The 18,763-nt window shown below is 42.6% G+C and overlaps 1 protein-coding gene across 1 annotated transcript in view; it reads left to right on the forward strand.

Moving 5' to 3' along the window:
- LOC120515851 (inactive pancreatic lipase-related protein 1-like) overlaps positions 1–18,763 on the forward strand; it is a 51,025-nt gene that overhangs the window by 8,929 nt on the left and 23,333 nt on the right. Inside the window, 3 exon segments of the mRNA XM_039737186.1 lie at positions 769–903; positions 1,610–1,718; positions 14,866–14,985. Of these exon segments, the coding sequence (XP_039593120.1) occupies positions 769–903; positions 1,610–1,718; positions 14,866–14,985 (364 nt within the window).

The following is an 18,763-nucleotide window of genomic DNA, read 5'->3' on the forward strand; positions in this document are numbered from 1 at the left end:
TCATTATCTATCTATCTATCATATAGTGCCTTTCATTATCTATCTATCTATCTACTATATAGTGCCTTTCCTATCTATCTATCTATCTATCAGGCATTTCATCTCTATCCTACATTTCACCCTGGGGACCAATAGACCAATACAGTATGTTTAGAATAGACAGATGTGTATAATAGATAGATAGATAGATAGATAGATAGATAGATAGATAGATAGATAGATAGATAGATAGATAGATAGATAGATAGATAGATAGATAGAGATAGATATAGATAGTGAAGGGCACTATACTAGATAGATAGATAGATAGATAGATAGATAGATAGATAGATAGATAGAAAAAATCCTGTATCGGAGGTATTTAAGAAATGTAGCAGACATGCAGATACAATATGAAAGGCACTGTACAGCAGATCGATATGGAAGGTTTTACATACGGCATAGACAGAAAGGCACTTTATAATATAGACAGTAAGATAGCAAAGCCACTACATAATAGGTAACTGAAGTTCTGTCTGATTCTAAGGTGAGATTGTAGACAGTGGTGAAGAACAAGGTGCTCAGCCCCAGGCCTAAATCTCTTCACCTCTTGGCAGGCTTTGGCTCTGGAGTCTCCTCTGCATTAACAATATGGCAGTGCCTTGAGTCTTATTAGTGGTCAGAGTTTATCTACAGCAGACGCTTCAGTCAGCCATTAGTGTAGGCAGCACCTTGAACCACAGGTCCCTTGACAACGCTGCCATGTCCTGTGCTCTTTGCCCTCATCAGATGATGCTCCAGGTGGAGGATATTAACTGCATTTGCATCGACTGGAAGGGAGGCTCGAGGACTTTATACACCCAGTCAGCTCAGAACATCCGGGTGATCGGGGCTGAAATCGCCTACCTGATCAAGTTGCTAATGGTGAGCTCAACTGTCAAGGCAGGCTAACCATTTTGGATGATTGGTGACCTCAGCGATCACGATTGTAAGTTAAGTCTTTAATATATGTGGCGTCATGGGGGACAAGCTAAAATCTCCGGGGCGTCTAAAACCTTCAACAAGGGAGACGACAGACGAAGGTATGTGAGGATGAGCTAACGTGGAACTGAGGTCAGTAAGCTCTAGGACGTGAATGTGTGCCATTGTTACTTTAAAGTGACATTTACAGAAAATGATGCAAGCGCACACATTTTTGGGCAGCAGACCTTGTGTGCACCCTGGGTTTGGGTGACTGAGTGCCGTCTCAAATGCTGGGGGTGTGAAATGGGGTCTTGATCAGCTCCCTCTGCTGCCCCTTTGCTGAACTGTCATGATGCTTTCTTTCATCCATTTTTCCACACCCACCTATAGGCTGTGAGGGGGCGGAGCCTATGCTGGATGCAACGCAGGAGCCAATCCTGTATGAGATGCCAGTCCAGTCCAGTATGTGCACACACACACACACACACACACTCACACACACACCTTAGTGTGTCACACCAAACCTCACCTGCACGTCGTTGTGCACAGAAGACACTGCAGCCTGAAAGCGAGTTGGAGTCTGCGGTGAGGCAGAGTGTGCGTCTTCTCCACCAAACTGCTTTTACAAAGTAGCACTATAATGGCTTCTCCATTTTGTTTTTCTCAGAATGATTACAACCAGAAGCCTGCAGATTTCCATTTTATCGGTCACAGCTTAGGAGCGCACTGTGGCGGCGAGGTGGGCAGGAGAATCAAAGGGCTGGGGAGGATCACAGGTACGCCGCTCTTCTTCTTCACTGTCTTTGTATGCCTTTGGACGTTTGCTCAAGTTTGATTTGCCAAAAGCAACCAGAAGTTGATGATATAAAAGGGCAAGAAAATAAAAACCTAAATGACAGTTCAAGAAGGATGACCTGGTGGCACAATGGTTAGCGCTATGGACTTGTAGGGTTCAGTTCTGAGCTTATTCCCCACTTCTGTGTCAACTTCATGTTCTCCCCGTGTCTGTGTGTGCTTTCCTCTTGTATTTCTGCTTACCTGGAGAGCCTGATGTGTGTGCCTTGTGATGACCAGGGGTCCCAAACCCTACCTGAATAGCCCCCACACCCAATGGCTACTTAATCATGTTTTGGCTCAGCCTGGGTCTTATTCCCAGCACAAGTGTGTCTTCTCTTATTTGAATATTGCTTTTGTTTTTCAAATATTATCTCATATATTGTGCTATTGATTATGTTTTGGTTTTCATTCCTTCTGTATTCTATTTATTGCATATTGATTTGATTAATGCTATGTTTCCGTTGTGAAGGTTAGGGGGCGCCACAGAGACGCTAAACACAAGCACAAACACACAAACAAGTCCCGGGTTCAAACCAGAGGGGTGTTAATTACAAAATGCCTTGTACAGACAGTTAAGCAGGTGTCTCTCTGTCTTCCTCTCCCTCCGCACTGCTGCTCCTCCAGTCAAGTGTTGCCTTCCATTCTCCCAGCACCAACTCGTCTGGACAAGGCAGTGTGGTCCCTTTTATAGAGGACCTAGGAGTGCTTCCGGTGCCAGGGCTTCACCCGTTGGAAGCAGTTGTGGGTAATAAGGAAGTCCGAAATATTATGGAGTGTAATTCCCTACAGCGCCCTCTTGCAGCACTCACAGAACATAGGCAGGGCTGTGCTACCGGACTACAATTCCCAGCATTCCTTTCTGGTGTCCAAATGGGTATCAATATCCAGGGCTGCTGCCATCTAGCTTCCTGGGAGGAATAAACAGCAGGTGTCTCCAACACGTCACTCACAAGCGACCGGTAGCTCGCACCCCCTTTCCAAGTAGCTCGCCAAAGGGTTAATGAATCCTAAAGAAAACTTGAAAACTTGATTTGTCAAATTAGGGGTGGGCAATATTTCCAAAAAATCATATCATGATCTTTTAACACAAAATCACGACCCACAATCTGAATTGCAATCTGTCTTTTCAATGTGGCACACACTTAAGAGAATATCTGGACTCAAACTCATCAAGACCTCAGTAACACTTCATTTTAAATATCAAACAAGGTTGAATTTAATTGTTCTCTCGTTCACTAGCTAAGCGGAGTTAAGGAACACGCCCCAAAGCTGACGAGTGACTGAGGAGGGCCACTACCCTCGGCCTGGATTCGCGCAAATAAATCGGCACTGCAGGCGAACTCTGATACATAGCGAAATGAGAGAAGTTGCAAAATCAATCGGAATAAATTATACAAAAAAACAGATCTAAATCCGTTAAGTAGTTCTTTCGTGAAAGTGGACAGACAGAGAGATTGGATTTTTTATATACAGTCATATGAAAAAGTTTAATTCTTTGGATTTTTCCTTCTCATTGGCTGAGCTTTCAAAGAAGTAACTTCCTTTTAATATACGACATGCCTTATGGAGACAGTCATATCTCAGCAGTGACATTAAGTTTATTGGATCAACAGAAAATATGCAACATGCATCATAGCAAAATTAGACAGGTGCATAAATGTGGGCACCCGAAAGAGATATGACATCAATACTTAGTTGAGCCTCCTTTTTCAAATCTAACAGCCCCTAGACGCTGTCCTCCTATAGCCTGTGATGAGTGTCTGGATTCTGGATGGAGGTATTTTTGATCATTCTTCATACAAAATCTCTCCAGTTCAGTTAAATTTGATGACTGCAGAGCATAGACAACCTGCTTCAAATCATCCCATAGATTTTCAATGATATTCAAGTCAGGGGACTGTGACGGCCATTCCAGAACATTGTACTTCTCTGTCTGCATGAATGCCTTTGTAGATTTCGAACTGTGTTTTGGTTATTGTCTTGTTGGAATATCCAACCCCTGCATAACTTCAGCTTTTTGACTGATGCTTGAACATTATCCTGAAGAATTTGTTGATATTGGGTTGAATTCATCTGACCCTCGACTTTAACAAGGGCCCCAGTCCCTGAACTGGCCACACAGCCACACAGCATGATGGGACCTCCACCAAATTTGACAGGAGGTAGCAGGTGATTTTCTTGGAATGCGGTGTTCTTCTTCTGCCATGCAAAGCGCTTTTTGTTCTGACCAAATAACTCAATTTGTGTCTCATCAGTTCAAAGCACTTTGTTCCAAAATGAATCTGGCTTGTCTAACTGAGCATTTCATACAACAAGCGACTCTGTTTGTGGTGTGAGTGCAGAAAGGGCTTCTTTCTCATCACGCTGCCATACAGATGTTCTTTCTGCAAATTGTGCTGAATTGTAGAACGATGTACAGATACACCATCTGCAGCGAGATGTTCTTGCAGGTCTTTGGAGGTGATCTGTGGGTTGTCTGTAACCATTCTCACAATCCTGCGCATATGCCGCTCCTGTATTTGTCTTGGCCTGCCAGACCTGCTGGGTTTAACAGCAACTGTGCCTGTGGCCTTCTATTTCCTGAGTCAATTCCTTACAGTTGAAACTGACAGTTTAAACCTCTGAGTTAGATTTTTGTAGCCTTCCCCTAAAACATGAGACTCAACAATCTTTGTTTTCAGATCTTCTGAGAGTTGCTTTGAGGATCCCATGTTGTCTGTCACTCTTCAGAGGAGAGTCAAAGGGAAGCACAACTTGCAATTGACCACCTTAAATACCTTTGACCACTCATGACTGGACACTCCTGTCTATGAAGTTCAAGGCTTAACGAGCTCATCCAACCAAGTAATCAGCATTGAGCAGTGACAGGCATTCAAATCAGCACAATGACAAGGGGACCCACATTTGTGCACAGCCAGTTTTTCACATTTGATTTAATTTCATACAACTAAATACGGCTTCACTAAAAATCTTTGTTCAGAAAACACCCCAGTACTCAGATGTTCCTAGGAAATGAAGGACATACTGCTGTTATATTTTTTGTTGAAAGGAGAGTAAATTATTATGCAGGCTGAGAGGGGTTCCTAAACTTTTTCATGAATGTATATATTAGTATACCTTCAAAATAATGTACAGTTAAAGTCTCAACAGCATTTACTGAGCTTAGCAGAGCCAGATAACTAAGAATCTTCAGCAAGCAGCTCTGAAAATGTCTCCTTTGTTTGGGTCTCCATATCTCTGTGAGTCTGACATGAATGTTCAGAACAAGACAGACAGACGAACATTGAAATGACTCCATAAGAGTGAACCTCAGTGGCTCCACTCCACCATACACCTCAGTGCCAGTCATCTGACGAACTAAACAACACATCACACATGCAACTGGACATGTGAATAAAGTGACACAGTGACATGTGACAAAATGACAAATGAAGAAGTCATACAGTATCTGCGGATTTGGAATTGAATTGTTTTGTTTTGACGGCATTCGTGTTTTAATTCAATAGCGTGAGATACACTAGAAAACGTATATAGACATACAAAATGCACTTGCAGGTGAACTAAATATTTTTTCTGATGTTTTAATGCAAAATGTGAGTTGCGGACGTCAACATTTTGTAAATGTTCAGGCAAACCAAGCTTATTCAGTTTGAAATAAGCTAAGAGAATAAATGTTAGAAAACATGAGTAAGTCTCAGCCATTTTCATTTTGTTAAAGTAGCTCTCAAGGGACACAAAGTTGGAGACCCCTACCTTAGAGACATTCTTTCTGGTCCTTCCCTTTTAGTGCATCCAGTCGGGACGTCTTTCTATCTGCCAGGGGCTTCCTGTCCAGGCAAGGAACCTTCCCCTCTCTTGGTCGGGATGCTGATCCATCCTGTATGGCATTTACACAAGATAAAATGAATATAAATTTAATGGCCTGTCATGTGCACTTAAACTGGAACTAAAGGGGGTGGGGCCACCAGACACTGCAGCTCAGCGTCTACCCCTTTATAGAGAGCCTAGAAAAAGTGTTCACCCCCGACTGAACATCTTCACATTTTATTATTATACAACATTAGTTCACAATGGATATGATTTGACTTTTTTCACATCTGATCAACACAAAATAAAATCCATCCATCCATTTTCTAACCCGCTGAATCCAAATACAGGGTCACGGGGGTCTGCTGGAGCCAATCCCAGCCAATAAGGCAGGAACCAATCCTGGGCAGGGTGCCAACCCACCGCAGGACACACACAAACACACCCACACACCAAGCACACACTAGGGCCAATTTAGAATCGCCAATCCACCTAACCTGCATGTCTTTGGACTGTGGGAGGAAACCGGAGCACCCGGAGGAAACCCACGCAGACACGGGGAGAACATGCAAACTCCACGCAGGGAGGACGGGGCGAACCCGGGTCTCCTAACTGCGAGGCAGCAGCGCTACCACTGCGCCACCGTGCCGCCCGAAAATAAAATCTTTAATGTCAAATTAAAAAATCACTGCAAATTGGTAAAAATAAATCCTCTTTAATAAAACCCTTGTGTGCGTCCAGGTGTCCGTGTGTGTGTCTTCTGGTGAAGTGCGCATGCGCTGGGCCACACAGCACGTGTTCAGCCTCTTCCTGTGCATTCCCTGTGTGTGCAGAGAGAGGCAGGCCCACGCGAGAGACGGACAGACACGCACACACACACACACACACACACGCAGGCAGGCAGGCCCACGCGAGAGACGGACAGACACGCACACACACACACACACAACGCAGGCAGGCAGGCCCATGCGAGAGACGGACAGACACGTCCGCCCGCCCGCCCGACAGAGAGAAAATTAAAGGCACACAACACAATGACGCATATTACAGCCACATACAAGGTCCCTTGCCATTTAATATAGACTGTTCATACAAATGTTTATGCACTACTGTTCTAGCGCCCGTTATTGTAACGGGCTTAATGTCTAGTTACAAATATAAAATGCAAAATAATTGACCCCGTAAGTATTCACCCTCTTCATGCCAGCCTTGAGTCTATGTGCTCAGGTCTCTCTTTCTCTGTCAGCTTTGCACATCTGCACTCAGCCATTTCTCCATTCTTCTTCTTCTTCTTCTTCTTCTGTGCTAAAATGCTCAGCTCTGTCCGATGTCCCAAACTCTCAGTTGGACTGACATGTGGACTGTGACTCGGCCACTGCAGGACATCCACGTTGTTGTTTTGAAGCCACTCCTGCGTAGCTCTGGTGTTATGTTTGAGTTGCTAAATATAAAGCACAAAATAAATGATCTCAAAAGTACTGACACCCGAAAGTCTTCACCAGAGATCTGTTCTCGCTTTGATATGTAAGAGTCAAACTAAATCCACTATGTGTTTCCATGTTGTATAAAAATAAAATGTAAAAACCTCCGAGGGGGTGAAAAGTTTTATCTGCACAGTACGTCTGCAGGTCTTCCCGGAGGACACTTCCACATCAATTGAATTTCTTGCAGGTTCCATTTGTAAATCTGTGGTTTTGCACTCTTTTGATTCTGTTTGCATTAGAACCTTAGAACAATCGAGACGAGGACAGGCCATTCAGCCCAACAAAGTGCGCCAGTCCTGTCCACTTACTGTATATACTCACATATAAGTCAGGTCTAAAAACCCAAAAAAACGATCATAAAATCAGACCCCGACTTATACGCCCGTTTAAAAATGTTAACATTTTTTTTTTTAACATCTTCTTGCTTCCTCCAATCTCACATCAGTTTCTCCAACACATCAAATTTTGTTGCAGCAGCGCAGTTACCAATTTCTTTCGCCATTTCAATGACTTTAAATTTAAAACCAGATTCATATTTTCTTCTGATCGAACACTCCATTGTAGATAAGGGATGCTCTTACGATAAAGATGTATGAGGGTGTGAGATACAAAAACCACAAAACAGTGCATACGTCACTTCAGAATAGTTCAGGTATTACCGTGTGGTCATGTAAGCGCAATAGAGAGAGAGAAGTGAGGAGCGCACGCTGATACAGCGCATTGTCAGAAAAAAGGCCGTGTGCTCCATGGCTACTCTCTCAGGTGGGCCTTAGCATATCGTAATCTCTTGGAACAATAGCGTGAGTTTTCCGCATTCAACTTATACGAGTGACATTATAAAATACCAGAAATGATATGGTAAAATCAACTCCCGACTTACTTATGGGTATATACAGTAATTCTTTCCCAATAACACTGAGTTTTGAAAGTCCCTGAAGTCTTACTGTCTACCACACTACTTGGTCCCTTATCCCAAGTGTCTATCGTTCTTGAAAAACTTCCTAATGTTTGTGTGAAATTTCCCCTTAACAAGTTTCCAACTCTGTCCCCGTGTTGTTGATGAACTCATTTTAAAGTCACCGTCTCGATCCACTGGACTAATTACCTTCATAATTTTAAACACTTCAGTCAGGTCTCCTCTTAATCTTCTTTATCTTAAACTGTAAAGGCTCAGCTCTTTTATTCTTTCCTCGTAACTCATCTCCTGTAGCCCTGGACTTAGCCTAGTCGCTCTTCTCTGGACCTTTTCTAGAACTGATGTGTGTCCATTTTGTAGCCTGGAGACCAAACCTGCACCCAAGACTAAGGATGAGACCTCACCAGTGTGTTATAAAGCTTCCACTAAGGGTCTGAATTCTGGACTGATTTATTTTTATTTTTTTATTCCTTTGACTTTTTTTTTTGGTTGCTGTTTTTGTTCTTTAAATTTCCTTTTGTTACTAAACACTATGTAGGTATAAGAATGTTTGTTTTTTGTTTCTTAGGGCCAGAGGTTTTCATGGTTCCTCTTCCCCTTTATCACAATTTTGTATATTTTGACAATCATTTATGATTATTTTTTTATTTTATTGGGCTTTTTTTCCCCTTTTGTTTTTGTGTAGCCTGGAGCCCACTTATAGTAGTGAGGGAAAAGTCTGTTTTAATTTCTAGGACTCACTCCAAGCCTGTGCCAGGATTTCAGAGGTTAGATCTCATTTTGCGTTTGGAGTCTTTAACACTAGAATTACCGGAGCCTACGAAAAACTTGTAGATCCGTCCCACCTTAAAACGCTTCGCACCTCTCCGTCAGCGTCTTTTGTCCTTTAAATGTGTTGATAAGCAGCAAACAGCAAGCAGCCTGCTATTACATCCAACACCGGCGCACAGTCTTCTCAGCTCAAGTCTGTTTACCTGCGTGTCAGTTGCTTGGAGTTGTATAGAGTGAGAAGTCAAGCAAAATGTCACATTTAATAAATACTATATCGTTATTTGGAACACATGCATTTCATGCGTGTTCCGTGTCTACAATGATCTATGTAAACACATCGTTATAACAGAGACATTTTTCATGTTTTAGTAATAATTGACAAAATGTAGACATGAAGTGTATAATGTGTGAAGCCTCAATTCCAAATATCAAAGAAACACTTTCACAAAAGGTACAAATAGAACAGAACAAATGCGCTTCCATTCAAAAATATAACTGCAGAAAAAGAACCCGCGTTAGGGTGCGACATTGACATGCAGTTGCTACGACAGCTTCGGTGGCACAATGGTATCAACTGTTGACTGGTAATCAAAGCTTCATGGGTTCGACCCCGGATGAGTCCGTTTTGCTCGTATTCTTACTATTTTAGAATAAAAACATACTTTTAATTGCAGTCTGTAACAGCTGGTGTAATTTATGATACTCGTAAAGGTTAGCTTTTTTTTTTTTTATTCATTTTATTCTCTCAGCCGCGTTCACGATCCAAACTCCCAAACCACATTTGACACTGCTGTTTTCACATAGACGCGCTAGAACAGAGGTAAACTCAAATCATGACAACGGGTCTACATCGGATCAAAAATGCACTTTTGCCATCGCTTTACTTTGTATATGTACATGGGAGGCTCTGCACTCAAATTGTGACTGTAGGAAGTAAGTAAATAAAGGTAAATGGGTAAATAACATTCAATCTGGCTCTTACATACAAAGGACGGTGCATGAGCCCAAAACATTAACATTTATATGTTACTTACATAAGAGCCAGATCGAATGTCATTTACCCATTTACCATCGTCATGATTTGAGTTTATCTCTGTTTTAGCACGTCTGTGTGAAAACAGCAGTGTCAAATACAGGGTGGGTCAATAGAGTTGGGATCGTGAACACGGCTGAAAGAATAAAACTGAATAAAAAAGCAAAGCTAACCTTTACAAGTATCATAAATTATACCGGCTGTTACAGACTGGAATCAAATGTATGTTTTTATTCTAAAATAGTAAGAATATGAGCAGCTCACTTCTCAAAACGGACTCGTCTGAGGTCAAACCCATGATGCTTTGTTTACCAGTCAACAGTTGATGCCGTTGCACCACCAAAGCTGTCGCAGCAAATGCGTGTCAAAGTCGCACCCTAATGCGGGTGATTTTTCTGCAGTTATATTTTTGAATAGAAGTGCACTTGTTCTGTTATATTTGTACCTTTTGTGAAAGTGTTTCTTTGATATTTGAAATTAAGGCTTCACACATTATACACTTCATGTCTACATTTTGTCAATTATTACTAACACATGAAAAATGTTTCTGTTTTAACAATGTGTTTACTGTGCATAGATCATTGTAGACATGGAACACACATGAAATGCATGTGTTCCAAATAACAATATAGTATTTGTAAAATGTGACATTTTGCTTGACTTCTCACACTTTATACAACTCCAAGCAACTGACACGCAGGTAAACAGACTTGAGCTGAGAAAACTGTGCGCCGGTCGGGGGATGTGATAGCAGGCTGCTTGCTGCTTATCAACACATTTAAAGGACAAAAGACGCTGATGGAGAGGTGCGAAGAGTTTTAAGGTGGGATGGATCTACGACTTTTTTCGTAGGCTCTGGTAATTCTAGTATTAAGTCATTACAAATGGAAATGCAATCACACAACCTGGGTGAATAGAAGGACACTAGTGATACAAACCAGTAGCAGAAAAGCAATTAAATGGACAAATAACACTTTGTTTCTGTTTCTGTGTAACTTACCACCAATCTCCCCCTTTTCAGAACCACTGCTCTGTCTCATATGGCACAGGCTTCTCTTCCTCCCACTAGTGAGCTTTTGCTCCATCTAGCAGAGAGAGGCCATTAAAGCCCACCGGGTTCTCTCAAGAACAATCTGTGGAATCCCTTCTGGGATGAAGAACATCGCCCCCAAAATTCCAGAAACTGACCCAACAAAGCTCCCACTGGTGGCCCTCAGGTATCCCTGCACTGCTGAGCCTCAGTTCCTTAGCTTATCAAAGCAGGGTTTCACATCTTCCAGGATAGTTGTGCCACTCTTTCATGACATCTCCCAGTTTAGCCAAAAAGACCAAATCATTTGGCATACACTAACTTGGCTGCCCCATGGGGACACTGCATATACGAACACAAGAAATCTGACTTACGAGAGGAGATCATTCAGTCCATCCAGCTCATTTGTTTAGCTAGTAGCTAAGATGGTCCCAGGATCTCATCCTGATTCTTCTTAAAGGTTCTCAGGTTTTCTGCTTCAGCTTGAAATCTCAGTAGTTTGTTCCTGATTTCCACAACTCTCTGTGTTACGAGGTGTTTCCTGGATTAAGTTCTAAATGCACTTGCTCTTTAATTCCCACTGGTGGCCGCGAGTATCTGATTCGCCATTAAGTTGAAAGAATTCTGCTTGATCTACAAACCTCATTTCCAAAGAAATGCAATAAAAACTAAAATCCATAATGCAACAATTCACTTGAACCTTTAATTTAACAGGCAAAAGGACAGAGAACAGACTTTCAGTGTCTTCACTGACAAATTTAATTCCGCTTGTTAAAAATCAACAAATTTAGAAATTGATGCCTGCCAGACACTCCAAAAGAGTTGGTGACAGAGGCGAGTTTACCACTGGGGGTCGCATCCCCTTTTCTTTTAATTACACTTCTTAATCGTTTGGGAACTGATATACAAGACCGTATACAAGACTTGAGCTGCTCCACAGTTCGTGGTTGCCGTTGTCTGATTCTTCTCTTCACGATGCGCCAGACATTTTCAATGGGAGACACGGAGCAGGCAGGCCAGTCAAGCACACCGACTCTGTGTCTATGAAGCCACACTGTTGTAACCAGTGCAGAATGAGGCCTGGCATTGTCCTGCTGAAATATACGTGGAGATCCAGGGAGAAGACGTTGTCTTGACGGGAGCACTGGTCTCTCTAAAATTCCAATGTAAGCCTCCATATCCATGGTGCTTTCACATATATACAGATCCCCCATACACCCCCATACCATTACAGATGGTTTCGTTGATGACAGTCTGGGTGGTCTTTTTCATCTTTGGCACATAGACGTCCAACAAGCTAAAACGTGGACTCATCTAACCACAGAACATGTTTCCGTTGCCTTTCGATCCACCTCAGATGAGCTTGGGCCCAGAGAACTCGCCGACGTTTCTGCATATAATTGACATAGGGCTTCCTCTTTGCATTGTACAGTTTCAGGGAGTATTTCTTGATGCAGCAGCGCAAGGTGTGAGGCCACAATCATCTCCCAAAGTCCTCCCGATACCATGTGGCCCATAATGTCCATCACGGCAGCATGAAGGTTTCTAATGCAGTACCACCCAAGGCTGGAGTTCTTAACATAAGGTCTGTGGACCCCTAGGGGATCCATGGATGGGTTTCAGGGGGTCAGTGAGGCTAAGATAAAAATTTATATTTACATTCACTACTAGCTGTCCCCTGCGGCTCTGCCCATGTAATAGTGAAACAGGAAAAACTTTAAAAACCAATAAACAAACAGGTGTTGCTAGCTAAGCAGAGGCAACACATGGCGAGAGGCAGAGCGACTTGAACAGAGACTGGCGCGTGTTTGAGGAGGGCGCCGCCCCGCCCAGCTCTCTATTCCTGAGGCCCCGCCCTCCTCCACTCAGCCCGCAGCCTCTCTCTCGGATTAGCGCGAATATATCGTCCCTGTAAACAATCTGTGATACTTAGCACTAAGAGAGAAGTCGCAAAATCAACCGGAATGTTCAAGCAAATTATAGAAAAAAAACGATCTAAATCCATTAAGTTAGAAGAAAGACAGAGAGAAAGACAGACGTTGGAAATTATATATAGAGAGATACAGACCGGTACTGTTGATTTTGGTTGTGTGAACTTTATGTGATTTTTCTCACGCGTTACGTCTTCCGATGTTATTTTTCTCGCAAGTATTTCTCACCAAAGCCTAATTCGTTAGTTACATACTTGTGAGAAAAATAATGATCAAGAAAAATCACGCGAGAAAAATAGCAGACACCTTACAGCCCACACATACAAGCTACCGTACAAGTTTACTTTAAAGTTTAATAATACACTCTGTACGTCATATATGTGTGAGACAATCAAATCTCGATAAATAAAGTACGTTATATTCATTGCATGCAAAATTCTGTTTATGTGAATATTTCTGGGGAAGGGGCTCCATAGCTTTCATCAGATTCTTAAAAGGGTCTGTGACCCAAAAAAGGTTAAGAATCCCTGGCCTAAGGGCTCGGAGGACATTCAGCGGTGGCCTTTACGCACCAAGATTTCTCCTGACTCCTTCCACAATGTTACTAACTGAAGGTGGTGAGAGACCGAAAATCTTTGGCTATCCTGCGCTGAGGAACATTGTTGTTAAATTTACAGACAGTTCTCTGACAGAGTTCAGCACAAAGTGGTGAGCCACGACCCTCCTTTAATTGCGTAGACTGAGCCGTTGCTGGCTGCTCCTTTTATACCCCCCACCCCACGTTACCAGTTAACCTGCTAATGGAGGACCCTTATGTGGTATAGTGGGTCCGCGGCTTCAAAAGAATGGCCAGTTTTAAATAATCCAGATAGCCGTGTCAGTCTCTGTGGGCACGATCACATGACCGCGGGCAGCTAATGAGGTAATTGCACCTGCACGTGAGGGTACGATTGTTCTCAATTCTTCATTGGTTTCCTACTGTGCGTGATTGAGGCGCTGAACCTACAGAGCTGTATAAGTACAAGAGAGAGAGAGCAAAAGATTGATTGATGGATTAATTGATTTGCATAAAGAAGAGGAGGAAAAGATGACTAAAGGGCAGTCTCGGGAGGAAGATAACAGTAGCACAAACTGGGGCTCTGTGAAGGAGCATAAGCTGTGGCGCTCTAAGAACTTAATAATGGTGTGTAGTGGGGCGAGCATGAAAGAGGAGCCCCTTTTTGTATCCAAGGTACGACTGCAGGAGAGCAAAGAAAGACTTGAGGATAGCCGACCTCGAACAGTCTGGCTGCGCAGTTTGGAGGAATGACGTTCGTGACTGCTGAGCCTCCGCTGGCTGCACGCGTGACGGGTTCACATGAATAACCAAATCACAGATTTCAGTAGTTGTTGCATTTTTAGGAAGTGGCCCAACCTTTTATTCGGAAATGGCGTTTGTACTTTATCAATGCCTTTGAGGATTTTGGAGACCTGGATGAGGTCCCCATGCAGTCTCCAGGTCTCAGTTTTATCTTCCCTGAAACCGCACCTTCCAGGGCATCCAGTGCACACGTTCCTGGCAGTGCTCTTCCTCTGACACGTCCATGTAAACTGACATCTCCTCTGCCCATGTTGGCTTTCCTCTTTCTCTAAGGGTTACACTGTCTTGTGCCAGCCTTTCTAACACTAAAAGCAGGTTGGTAAATGACCTTCAGGTATAATGCTGAGGAGTGGCACACTGGTGACAGCTGTTGCCTCCCCAGATCCAGCATCCTGGGTGTGAATCCCATGCCCGTCCATGTGAGGTCCACGTGTTCGTCTTACACATCCCAAACCCTACATTAACCTAAAGTTGTAAACTGACACTGGTCAGGAAGTTGACCATCTGAAGGACTGGCACTCTGTCCATAGATGTTTCCTACGTACCACCTGATTCTGCCAGGTTAGGCTCTGGCATCCCAAACCTGAAGTGAATTATGTCACATTTTTATGTTACATTATAAAGCAGTGGGCACTTTTTCTGTATCCTGTATTGAGAATCAAACTTAATGGAAGCAAAATCCATAAAGGGAAGAGTCAAGTGCTGGCAGCCCGCTGTATCCTCAGTCACATCACCTCTGCTTTCTTTTTGCCAGGCTTGGACCCAGCTGAGCCCTACTTCCAGGGCACCCCCATCGAAGTTAGGCTGGACCCCAGCGACGCCATCTTCGTTGATGTCATCCATACAGATTCAGCACCCATGATTCCCTACCTGGGTAAGGTGGACCGCCGATGAGGGGAATACGATGAAGGGGGGGCTGAAGATGCCCTCGATTCAGTCTCTGGTCACACTTGTACTCACAGGCACACGTTCACTGAGATTATTGCAGACATCTTCTAAATACTTGATAAGCTCGATGGCTCCAGACTCTACTGGCAAAGTGGTCACACGAAAAGTTGTTGGGAGCAGGCAGTGATACAGCGCATTGCTGCACCCACCACACGACAAACCGCCTCAGGATCCCAAATTAGGACCCGAATGCAGCCGTGCAACGGGTGACACCTCAGCACCACACACTAGTCTGAATGGAATGGGGCGGTGTGAGGTTTTTTACAGTTGTGCCAGTCCGGCAAAATGGAGGAGCACTTGGGGGTTGTTGGCAGGACTGGCACAACAGCCACTGTAAAAAATCTCATGCTGTTCCACTCCATTTGGACTAGTGAGTGGTGCTGAGGTGTCACCCGTTGCACGGCTGCACCCCTAAGTTGGTCCTCCATCTTGCAGGGCTGGTTGCAGATTAATGTCACACCCAGGATGGAGCAACTGTGGGTTAAGGGCCACACGACAAGTGAGGCTATCAAAGAAAAGAAGCGCTCTTGTTAGCAGCACCTGTCTGGTCACACACACATGTAATCTAACCTCGACACCATTAAATTATCTGACTACGCCACCCAGTTTTATTAAGAGACCGGGAACTCTTGAAATTTACCGATAATATCGCACAGGTTTCTTTAAATTGGGCGGTGAGTAAACACACAATGAAAGACACAGCAGAAATTTCAGGAAAAGCAACAGTAACGTCTAATACCCAAGACAATATAAAGTACATTAAAAAGATCATCAGCCATCATCATTCAGTCAGTCAGGGTCACGGGGGTCTGCTGGAGCCAATCACAGCCAGCACAGCGCGCAAGGCAGGAAACAAACCCCAGGCAGGACGCCAGCCCACCGCAGGACACACACACACACATCAAGCACACACTAGGGACACACTAAGGACAATTTAGGATCGCCAATGCACCTAACCTGCATGCCTTAGATAGATAGATAGATAGATAGATAGATAGATAGATAGATAGATAGATAGATAGATAGATAGATAATGAAAGGCACTATATAAGATAGATAGATAGATAGATAGATAGTGAAAGGCACTATATAAGATAGATAGATAGATAGATAGATAGATAGATAGATAGATAGATAGATAGATAGATAGATAGATAGTGAAAGGCACTATATTAGATAGATAGATAGATAGATAGATAGATAGATAGATAGATAGATAGATAGATAGATAGATAAGGCACCATATAAGATAGATAGATAGATAGATAGATAGATAGATAGATAGATAGTGAAAGGCACTATTAGATAGATAGATAGATAGATAGATAGATAGATAGATAGATAGATAGATAGATAGATAGATAGATAGATAGATAGATAGATAGATAGATAGATAGAAAGGCATTAGATAGATAGATAGATAGATAGATAGATGAAAGGCACTATTAGATAGATAGATAGATAATGAAAGGCATAGATAGATAGATAGATAGATAGATAGATAGATAGATAGATAGATAGATAGATAGATAGATAGTGAAAGGCATTATTATATAGATAGATAGATAGATAGATAGATAGATAGAAAGGCAGATTGATAGATAGATATAGTGATAGATAGATAGATAGATAGATAGATAGATAGATAGATAGATAATGAAAGGCATTTTATAATAGATAGATAGATAGATAGATAGATAGATAGATAGATAGATAGATAGATAGATAGATAGATAGATAGATAGATAGAGGCATTTTATAATAGATAGATAGATAGATAGATAGATAGATAGATAGATAGATAGATAGATAGATAGATAGATAGATAGTGAAAGGCACCATATAAGATAGATAGATAGATAGTGAAAGGCATTTTATAATAGATAGATAGATAGATAGATAGATAGATAGATAGATAGATAGATAGATAGATAGATAGATAGATAATGAAAGGCATTTTATATGATAGATAGATAGATAGATAGATAGATAGATAGATAGATAGATAGATAGATAGATAGATAGATAGATAGATAGATAGATAGATAGATAGATAGATAGATAGATAGATAGATAGATAGATAGATAGATAGATAGATGCTTTATTAATCCCAAGGGGAAATTCACAAGTAGTACAAAGTAGTAAAAAGTGTCCAGGGAACGAGTACACGTAAAAGAAAGTGATAGAAGTGATCAGTAAAACAGAGAAAAAGGTAGAAAAATAAAGTCGTACACGGAGCTGCTAGAAAGGCTGCCACTCTTGGCGGCGCCTGCATGCCTTTGGACTGATAAACGAACATAAAAAACTGAACAATATTAGGAACGAAATTCATTTTCTTAAAAAACAAAGCACCTAGTCCACACTCTAAAAGTCAGTTAAAAGCATGAAGTGGAGGAAACAACTTTTAGTGGTGCAGAGTCCAGTTTGCGCACTGTGTTACCCCAACAGTCAATCGTCCAACTGTCCACGGATTCACTCTGTTCACCGGACACTCGTTTTCCTACAGAGGTTTTGTGAAAGCGTTGAATCCCTGTCAGCGTCTCTTCGTGGTTCTTTCTATTCCACTCTGGGCTTCTTGTGTTGCTGCGACCTCGGCACGCCTTGCTTCTCGTCCGCCAGCTTTGTTCGGTCCTTTCGTGCAGCTTCCCTCACTCGCTGGACCCACGACTGCCGTCTTCTTGCGGAGCTGTCTCTTCCTCCCTGGAGGTAGGTGTTGCTGTCCTTGTGCCTCACGTCATACCAGCCATGTACCCTCGTCTTCTCTCTGCGTGTGTCTTGGCAGCGGTCTCGGTGGACCGTCCCTCACCCTGTCTTCTCCTGCCCAGAACTTTAAATGTCCTTCAGTCCCTGCTTAGATCAACATGATGATGGATTAAACAATGGCACATCCAAATTTCCTGGGCAAGTAATGTAAACACAAATTAACGAAAAGTATTGTGACCAACAATCAATGAGTCCACATACAGTATGCTGATTAGAAGCCGATATTCTCAGACATGTTCATTTCTAAGTCAGGTAAATACAAACATTTTCCAAGGAAAGAGCAGTTCTGTTATCACAGTTTTGTAGTTTTTTATGTTTAAGTAGGGTGGAGGTGCAAGACAGCAAATACCAAACATCCTGTAGACAACCATCACAATAATCAGGAACAGGATTATTTAGGAATTTTGCCTTTCAACTTCTCACCCCAGTCCCAACAATGGGTGCCTATTGTCTCTTTTAAATGTAATATTTATGTGTTCCTTTGCCTAAGAGAGAAAATAAACCACCCAGTGTACAAACAATGTCCCCCTCTGACACCTGACTACTTTGGAATTGATATTGAAGCAGTAGGGAGCATTTACTTTTTCACAATGGCCTTCAGTGGGTGTCCTTACAGTATTATCTATTCAAAACACATGAACCACTGGGTCTTGAACCCTGATCTTAGTCTTAATTGTGCGCTTCTGTCGTGATGCACTTAACGTGACCCATGCACTGGACTTATGGGCTTCCTGGGTTTCAGACAAGTGGCAGCGTGGCTACACGCCATGGCTGACAGGAGAACATACGACGTGTGACAATTTAATTCCCGGAATGGCCGCATAGTGTCACCCATGGCGTAATTGCATCAAAATCATATGAGCATTCATGCTTGAACTAATACGTGTGTAAATTGAAAGCTGGCAGAGCCAGTTGTTAGTTAGCTATTGGGACAGTCAGA

This window comes from Polypterus senegalus, chromosome 1, assembly GCF_016835505.1.
Source record: "Polypterus senegalus isolate Bchr_013 chromosome 1, ASM1683550v1, whole genome shotgun sequence".
NCBI classification, from domain to species: Eukaryota; Metazoa; Chordata; class Cladistia; order Polypteriformes; family Polypteridae; genus Polypterus; species Polypterus senegalus.